Source organism: Squalius cephalus (genome assembly GCF_949319135.1).
Source record: "Squalius cephalus genome assembly, chromosome: 14".
In the NCBI taxonomy this organism is placed as follows: domain Eukaryota; kingdom Metazoa; phylum Chordata; class Actinopteri; order Cypriniformes; family Leuciscidae; genus Squalius; species Squalius cephalus.
The window spans coordinates 34,061,839-34,071,838 of NC_137135.1; the positions used below are offsets into that span (position 1 = coordinate 34,061,839).

The following is a 10,000-nucleotide window of genomic DNA, read 5'->3' on the forward strand; positions in this document are numbered from 1 at the left end:
CTGAAGTGTAATCAATGTTAACATAGTGTTTGTGCTCCCGAAGACTCGGAGATGTCTGGACTGACGGTGACTGTTACTGTGGTTCGTCTCAGGAACTCAAGTGTGTTGGTGTTTTCTCAGGAACTCGAGTGTGTTGGTGTTTTCGTGTGTTTTTGTGCTCACCGGTTTTGCACCATGATCATGGTGACCCAATCAGAAGGATAGACATGTTTACCAATGAGATCCTTAAACAACAGAAACGTTTCCATCAGGAAGTCCTGCAAGAACAAACACAAGATGCTTAGATAGATAGACAGACAGATTGATAGATAGACAGATCGACGGATAGATAGATAGATAGATAGATAGATAGATAGATAGATAGATAGATAGATAGATAGATAGATAGATAGATAGATAGATAGATAGATAGATAGATAGATAGATAGATAGATAGATAGATAGTCTTACCACTAGGTCTGAGGTCCCATTGAAGGTCTCGATGTAACAGGAATAGTGTCTGTCTCCCATCTGACTGAGAATCGCCGTCATACAGGCCACCACACGAGACTAGAGAGAGAGAGAGAGAGAGAGAGAGATAGATAGAGAGAGAGAGAGAGAGAGAGAGAGAGAGGGAGAGAGACAGATCTGAGGATCAAATCTGAACTTCAACAACAACAAATACAAAAGTCCTGAAAGTCCCGACTCTGCTCAGCTGATGGGACGGAAGATGATGAACAACATTTCAGACGATTTAGAGAATCTTTCAATCATTCAAATCGACGTCCAATTTCCCCTCGATTATCACTCTGCATGTGCCATCCCTCTCTCTCTCTCTCTCTCTCCCTCTCTCCCTCCCTCCCTCCCTCTCTCTCCCTCTCTCCATCTCTCTCTGAGCGGATGCTGTGAGTGAGTGGGCGGAGTCGGCGTGTGCGAGTGAGTCTATTCTTTCTTTTTATACTGTACTTTCTTTCTTTTATACTTTTATACTAAAACATTTTTTAAAAGAATACAAAGAAAGTTTAAGGAGTGGAGGGTTTGAGGAACGCTGTTAACCAGCGCTTTGCTGGTCAGCAATGGCAGGTCCAGGCCAAACAAAGTTTGAGTAACTTTCACGCGGGATAAAAGTCGCGCTGTGATGAACTGCTCTGTGGAGGATTGTAGTTTGGCTGTGATATAGCATAATATCTGCTTCTCGAATGAACAGTGCTGTGCTTATCTTCTTTGATACCATTGAGAAGGCAAACAGTGTAGTTCAGAGCAGAGTAGTAATTCAGTGAAGTGTTTCTTACTCACTTGAGCTCTACTCGAGGAGGGGTGGCTGTCCTTTTTGCTAAGAATTTCTTACCGATCTCATGTGAGGTTAAACATGTGATATCTGGCAGATGCTCCAACAAACGGTAACGAAAGAGTACTATAGATTAGACCGAAATCATAAGGAACCTCATGTTGCTTCAAGTCGTGCTTTAAATGAACCGATTGAGACCCATAGCTTATGTGATCCACGGAGGGATCTAAATAATAATGTAAGACAATACACGTGGGTATATAATAGAGTTTTTTTTCTTTAGCCAGATTGGATTGGTTTTATTGTTTAAGCATCATTTTAATGTTGTGAAAAGTTGTTTTATTACACCAACTGGTTTTTCTGATCATTGTCTAGTCACATGTAATGTGTTTATAACAGATATGAAGCCAAAGAGCGCATATTGACATTTTAACACTTCCCTGTTAAGTAAGGTACATTTTAGAGATGTTTTTGTTTCTTTCTGGAATGATTTTAAATTAAGAAAACCGTGTTTTAAAAATGTACGACAGTGGTGGGACAATGGAAAGGTTGAAGTTAAGGTACTTTGTCATCAGTATACTTTCAGTGTGTCTCGGGACATCACTAGATCAATGGAAAAACTTGAGTCTGAAATAATAGAGGCACAAGGGTTAGCAGAGATCACTGGGGAGGGAAGATATATAGAGACAATTAAAGGGATGGTTCGGAGTAAAATCAACCTAGGGTCCTTTGCACCATGACATCGAGCCAAACACCCCTCAGAAGCCTTTTTTCCCTTGGTCGAACATTATTAAAGTTAAAGCTTATTTAGAGAGATCAGCCAGATGGTTTAGTGCAGGCGCTAATGGATCCAAGGCTGTGTCTGGTAAATTACCCCACTAATAATGCCTAGAATGGCACCAAACTTCTACAGTAGTACAAATAGGTTCTGTACTCATAAAACATGGCATTGGAAAGTTTGTAAGTACATCAGGAGTTTATTTAAATAACACTTGCCTGACGGCTAATGCTACCGCTAACACGGACGTCAAGGTCACTTCAGTGATTTGGGAAAAGCACGTAAAAGTCCTGGCAGTCCTAGGTTGATTTTACTCCGAACCATCCCTTTAAAACTAAGACATCTCTTCTTTCAGATTTGCTCGGGATTAAAGCACAGGGGGCTCTGGTCCGATCTCGCTTTCAGAATTTAACACAAATGGATGCCCCATCTAAGTTTTTCTTTAGTCTTGGAAAAAACAAACGGTCAGAGTCGCTATACTCACTCCTTACACTTTGAAAATGGGCAGGAATTGACAAAGACATCTGATATTAAAAAACGAGCTGTACAGTTTTATGACAAATTGTATAGCAGTGAATATAGAAAGGACGAGGAGTTGTCTGCTTGCTTCTATGAAGGTCTGCCAAATGTCTTGGAGGACTCAAAGGCAGAGCTGGAGACGTCTCTTTCGGAAGAGGAGCTTCTGAACGCTCTCAAGAGCATGGAGAGTGGAAAAGCTCCGGGATGGATGGACTCCCAGCTGAGTTTTATAAAGAGCTTTGGGCTGAGCTGGGTGAGGACCTGCTGGCAGTCCTGAATGAAAGCTCTTTGCCCTTGAGCTGTAGGAGAGCAGTGATCACATTGCTACCTAAAAAGGGTGATTTGCAGGAGATCGATAACAGGAGACCTGAGAGTTTGCTTCGTTCTGATCTTAAATTCCTTTCTAAGACTCTGACTAATAGACTGAGAAAAGTGATGGGGCAGGTCATTCATTTTGATCAGACGTATCGTGTGCCGGGTAGGTCAATCACAGATAATGTCTGTCTCATATGGAATATTTTAAGTGTTTCGAGTCTTTTAGGGGTAAATTTGGGGTTTATCTCTACTGACCAAGAAAAAGCATTCGATCGCTGAGCATCAGTATCTATGGCCTTTCGGTTTTAGCTCTGGTTTTGTTGATATGATAAAAGTGTTCTACCAGGACACAGAGTTTACTGAAGGTCAATGGTGGTTTGAGTGCCCCTTTTAAAGCTAGTAGAGGGTGTGCACTGTCTGGTATGCTTTACTCCTTAGATATTGAACCAATGCTGAATAAATTAAGAAATAAGATTAAACGTTTAACATTGTATCATGATATACAGAATCAAATTTCAGCTTATGCCGATAATGTAATTGTGTTGGTAAATGGGCAACGAGACTGTAATGATTTGGTTGTGGTGGTGAGACAGCATACAGAGTGAGAATCCAATCGCAGTTTATTAACAAATATAATCCAAGGTCATAGTCCATACCAGGCAGAGGGTCAAGCACATGTAATCAGTCCAAACACAAATACAATCCACTGAGGCAGATGGGAACACGAAATCCAAAACTCAGGAAAATATAAAGAAACCAGGAACTGCTCAAAATGCCGAACCGAACCGAACCGAACCAAACCAAACCATCAAGACTTCATACTGAATAAAGGCAAAGGCATTTAAAGCTATGGTCTACGATTTCAAAGATTGTTCATTATTAATAACCTCGTTTAGATGCTGGTTATGGTTCTACAGTACAATCCTAACAATATGAAGAGAAAAAAGAATGAAAAAAATCCATTCACTCTATTGGGTGTACAGCTGCAGAGAAGTTGACCAATGTAAGCTGTCCGGCCGGACAGCTTACATTGGTCAACTGCTCTCATCCAATCCCCCGCTCCACTTGACGCTCGCGTCTCCACCCCACCGCACCCCACCCCGCCCCCCTCCTGCGACATGAAATTTTGCGGGCAAGCAGCTGACAGTCTATGGTAGCTAGCAAAGTAGCATCAGCTCAGCAATGGAGAAAAAACAAACCAAAAAAAACGACGCTGACACGGCTGACTTTTTGTTGAGCAGGTAAGCATTTATTTATACTTTTATGGTGTGAGGTGTTACATAAATAGCTTTTTATCAGTCTGACAACATGCTTATGCTGCCGGTCGGCATTGGAATGTTAGCCGTTTAGCATCGCCTATCACGGGTCAAAGTGATTATATTTCTTGAAGTGCTTGAATATATTTCAGTATATATTCAGTTTCTGTTCGAGCCGATCGGAATTTGAACAAGATGCGCCAATGTTTACTACCGGTGATCACAGCTTGACTGAGTGACGTTGTTCAGGTTGTTTCCCGGTGGGAGGGATCAGGTAGCACAGAAGGGAGGGGGGTGTGTGTGGAGGGGCGGGATGAGTTTTTTAAAACTTCCCAACCGTCTCAGGCTTTCTCGACCGATTTTCAACATCGTAGACTACAGCTTTAAATAGACAGGGTGATGATCAAATGAAACAAGACACAGCTGAAACCGATAAACTAATAATGAGCAGAAGGTTCTGGGAAATGAAGTCCAGGAATAACCAGGAGTCTATGGCGACGGTGAGGGACTAGGCTGCCATCAGTTGGCACATGATGGCGCCTGCAGCTGACAGATGTAACAGAGATATCAATCAGCTTGTTTCTGTTCTTGGTGATTTTCAAGGAATAATTTCAGCTGCAAAAGTTAATTGGGAGAAGAGTGAAGCACTGGCTGTTGGGAAATGGGAGGAAGGGCTAGCAAAACTACCTGGTGGGATGAGTTGGAAGAAAGAAGGTTTATTTAAATATCTAGGAGTACATCTTAGGGATTTAAATACCCAACAAAAGAACTGTGAAGGGGTGATTGAAAAAAATAGAAGGAAAATTGAAAAAAATGGAAATGGATTCACTCACAATTGTCATTTAGAGGAAAAGTTTTCTACAAGAGCCTCTACATCAGGGTTCACCAATCTCGGTCCTGGAGGGCCGCTGTCCTGCAGAGTTTAGCTCCAACCAGCTCCAACACACCAGTTTGAAAGTTTCTAGTATGCCTAATGAGACCTTGATTAGCTGGTTCAGGTGTGTTTAATTGGGGTTGGAGCTAAACTCTGCAGGACAGCGGCCCTCCAGGACCGAGATTGGTGAACCCTGCTCTACATTATGGCATATATTATCTTGTGTGGATCCACCTGTAGGACTACTGTCCCGATTTAGTTAATTCTAGTGAATTTTATTTGGAGACTGTTTACACTGGGTTCCTCAAAGGTGTGCTCTTTCTTTCTGAAAGAAGAGGGAGGACAAGGCTTGGTACATTTACCAAGCAGACACGCTACCTTTCGCCTGCAGTTTATTCAGACATTTCTGACTGGCCCTGTTGATCTGGCGTGGAGGAAGATGGCAAAAACGATTTTGCACACAGTAGACGGGCTTGGACTGGATGCTGCGCTGTCTCTAATGGATGCTAAACAATTACGTTTGGCTGGAGTGCCTCGATTTTATTGCGAATGTTTCAAAGTGTGGGCACTTTTAAATGTTTGCAGACTGGAGGAGACCAATTCTTTGAACTGGTTACTTGAAGAACCTCTAATCAAAGGAGCTCGCATGGATATTGCGGGTGAGAATATCCCGGGATTTACGCAGAGACTGTGTGCTTCTAAAACTGTGGCATTGAGGCACATAGTTAATGTGGCTGGACCTGAGATGAGTGATATAAATGCAGAAGCTTCTTTGTTGGGTCAGAGGTCATCACGCCACACACTAACTATAGTGGATATGTGGAAAACAAGACTGACAAATGAGGAATTGATTTTAATTAATTATTTTAAGAATGGAAGATTGACTCTGGATATAAGAGACCCATTTCCAAAACTTGGGATTACACCAGACTTAAAAGAAATGTCAGGACCTTTGTTTATTCTTTTGATATCATGATTGAATAAAGTTTGTTATTAAAAATCAAATCTCTCTCGCTCTCTCTCTTTCTCTCTCTCTCTTGCACTCACTCACTCACTCACTCACTCACTCACTCACACACTCACACACTCTCTCTCTCTCTCTCTCTCGCACTCACTCACTCACTCACTCACTCACTCATTCACACACTCACACACACTCTCTCTCTCTCACTCACTAACTCTCTCTCTCTTTCTCTCTCTCTCGCACTTACTCACTCACTCTCTCTCGCATTCACTCACTCACACACTCACTCACTCACTCACTCACTCACACACACTCACTCACTCACTCGCATTCACTCACTCACTCACTCACTCACTCACTCACTCTCTCTCTCTTGCACTCACTCACACACTCACTCTCTCTCGCATTCACTCACTCACTCACTCACTCACTCACTCACTCACTCACTCTCTCTCGCATTCACTCACTCACTCACTCTCTCTCTCTTGCACTCACTCACACACTCACTCACACTCTCTCGCATTCACTCACTCTCTCACTCTCTCTCTCTCTTGCTCTCACTCACTCACTCACTCTCTTACTCTCTCTCTCTTGCTCTCACTCACTCACTCACTCTCTCACTCTCTCTCTCTCTTGCTCTCACTCACTCACTCACTCTCTCTCTCTGATCAGATGATAAATGATACAGGTAGAGGGGAAAAGTGATGGATGATGGATGGATGTTTGCAGACAGAGAGGTGAGACCCATCACTCACAGAGACCTCACAATCCTGACTGTACGCTGCTGATAAAGGGTGTGTGTCTGAATATGAATGAAATTAAGAGTGCAGTATATTCTGGCGTAAAGCGGTATATAAATACTGGAAGACGACAGTGTCTTTAAAACAAATATACACTATCGTTCAAAAGTCTCTGGGTCATTAAAGTGTTTTTGAAAGAAGTCACTTCTGCTCATCAAGGCTGCATCTATAAAAACACAGTAAAAACAGCAATACTGTGAAATATTACTACAGTTTAAAACAGCTGTTTTCTATGTGAATATATAGTAAAGTGTAATTTATTCCTGTGATCAAAGCTGAGTTTTCAGCATCATTACTCCAGTCTTCAGTGTCACATGATCCTTCAGAAATTATTCTAATATGATGATTTGATGCTCAATAAACATTTCTGTTTATTATTAATGTTGAAAACAGTTAGCAGCACAATATTTCATATTTCATATATTCTCATATTTTTGCAGAAACGTTGATAATGTTTTTGTGATGAATAGAAAGCATTTATTCGAAATAGAATCTTTTATAACATTATAAATGTCTATACTCTCACTTTTGATCAATTTAATGGATCCTTGCTGAATAAAAGTATGAATTTCTTTATTCTGTAAAATCTTACCCCCAAACTTTTGTACAGTGATGGTGTATTTTTGGAGTTTATTGCAAAACATAATATATGTAATAGTTTGAGAGTGTAATGAAAATGATTACATCATCCGTAATGCATCATGGGATCATTATACTCTGTGTATACTACTGTACACTAGAAAATATAGTAACATTGAAAAAATGACACGCTTCTCCTTTAAGACTTAAAAGTTAAGTGATAAATCCAGCAGGCAGACTCGGTCTAAAGAGAAGAGTTTCAAACGATTGTGCTGAGACAGACTCAAGTGATGTTCCCCTACGCTGGTTAAACCCATCCTGCTGCTGGAAATATGCTGATAACACACACCTCTATTCCTGTATAAATGGTGAGATTTCTCTGTTGTGTGTGTGAGATACATCTCACTGCTGTCTGTCTGCAGTGTGAAAAACAAAGACAGAACGATAATAAAACACACACATCAGCTCTGCTCGCTAATGCACAACACACACATCACATGTACATTCACTGAAACCCAATGAGCTGCCTAACACACTGCGATTTCAGCAATCCTATTAGATCATTACAGATCGCACTGTACGACATGGATCTAATAAACCGACATGTGTGTAGACTGCATGATGATCACATCTGCTGAATCGCGGGTTAGTATAGAAGAATAAAACGTCATCAGCATGTGCTAGTGGTAAACAAATAGAGCGAGATGAATCACACTTTAGAAAATTGTGGTTTTTATGTGCGTTTGAAAAAAAAGAGTGAAAGAGGAGAATATGGACACGGTCATGGCAGGAAAAGAGGCAAACATGGCATGACAATTTTGCAAATGGAGCTTGAGGTGATTCGTTTTAAGCTTTAGTGCAATGTGGCATTGATCTGTAAGACTGGAAAAACTGGAAGAACTGGTTAAGGAACGACCACTCCTCGAGTAGACAAAAGACCTTGCTGGAAATTAACATTTGAACTCCCCTTGTGCTCTATCGAGACGAAAGTCTCACCTCAGAGTCATCCTAATCTACAGTTCATTCCCTCATCCCTCACCCCCTCTCTCTCATGCTGAGATCACCTCAATTCACCCAAGAATATATATAGTTTAATGTGAATTATTATCATTGAGTATTATACATGTTTAGTATCATTTGAAATGTCTCAGTGCGACTGGTACAAATGTCTCATTTCCAAATAAGTAAAACAAAAGGTAATAAGGTTTTTAAGAGATAACTGGCACACAAAGGAAGGTGGTCTCCTGGCAAATGGTCTCCTGCTCTCAAAAGGTGTAAACTCCGAATGTAAATTCCCATTGTTAGCAGATGTTTCCATGTGAAAGAGGTTCTGTCTATATAATGAAATGCAGCAAAGGGCTCTGGGCCTTTTTATAACTCAAGTTGGCCCATGATGCTAAGAGTGACCAAAACTCTTAGCATTATGTATTTTAATGTTAGTTTTGCATCTCTTCTCTTTATTCCAGAGCATTTGATGTTTTGTATTGATTATCCTTGAACTGATTATGAAATTGGCATGATACATTTACCTGACATAGTAAATTGTTGCATTTGATTATTCTAATTGACTTTGACATTATTTTCCTTAAAGAGTTAAAAAGAATAGTCAAACATTCGTTCACTTTTAATGATGCACGGATATCATTAAAACCTTTTCATTTATGGAGAAACAATGAGAAAATACATATGAAAAAATGTATTGCATTTAATCAAAAATACTTTGCCACGAGAAAAGATCACGGTTTAAGAGCCACGACCACAGAAATCAACACGATTGGTCATCTTTCATCCGGAACAGACCAAAATCATACAATGGTGTACCGGCATTACAAGACAGGGACATTAAAGCCTGATCCAAGTCAAAACCTACATAGACTTCTGACTATCAACATAAAGTCTGGTCCATTTTGCAGCTTTGCAGCAGATAGACCAAACTCACCATTTATTATACATATAATATATGAATACATATATTATACAAAACCTTTTGCATTTTTAAAATAAAGATTAAACATTTACCATACATCCATAAAAATAGTCTTAATAATACACTCACCAGCTACTTTATTAGGTCACCTGTTCCACTGCTCATTAATGCAAACATCTACATCTACAACTCACTGCATTCAGGCATGTAGAGACGATCAAGAGGATCTACTGAGTCAAACTGAGCATCAGAACGGGGATTTAAGAGACTTTGAACGTGGCGTGATTGAGCATTTCAGAATCTGCTAATCTTCTGGGATTTTCACACACAAGCGTCTCTAGAGTTTGAATGAGCCGAAAAAGAGAAAATATCCAGTGAGCCGCAGTTCTGTGGGAGAAAATGCCTTGTTGAGGTCAGAGGTCAGAGGAGGATGACCAGACTGGTTCGCCTGATAAAGGCAACACTCGTCTCAGTCGAGATCTGCAGAAGAGCATCTCTGAACACACAACATGTCGAAGCTCCAGCAGAAGACCAACAGCAAACTGAGGCTGCGATTCACTCGGGCTCACCAACATTAGACGAGAAGATTGGAGAAACGTCTCCGGCTCTGATGAGTCTTGATTTCTGCTTCTACATTCAGATGCTCGGGTCAGAATTTGGCGTAAACCACATGAAAGCATGATCATCCAGTCTCGTCTCAGCGGTTCTGGCTCCTGCTGCT

At 40.8% G+C, this 10,000-nt stretch overlaps 1 protein-coding gene across 1 annotated transcript in view; it reads right to left on the reverse strand.

Annotated features, from left to right (window-relative positions):
* Positions 1 to 10,000, reverse strand: part of dock2 (dedicator of cytokinesis 2) — a 155,965-nt gene that overhangs the window by 32,230 nt on the left and 113,735 nt on the right. Inside the window, 2 exon segments of the mRNA XM_079892030.1 lie at positions 163 to 257; positions 451 to 549. Coding sequence (XP_079748156.1) covers positions 163 to 257; positions 451 to 549 — 194 coding nt within the window.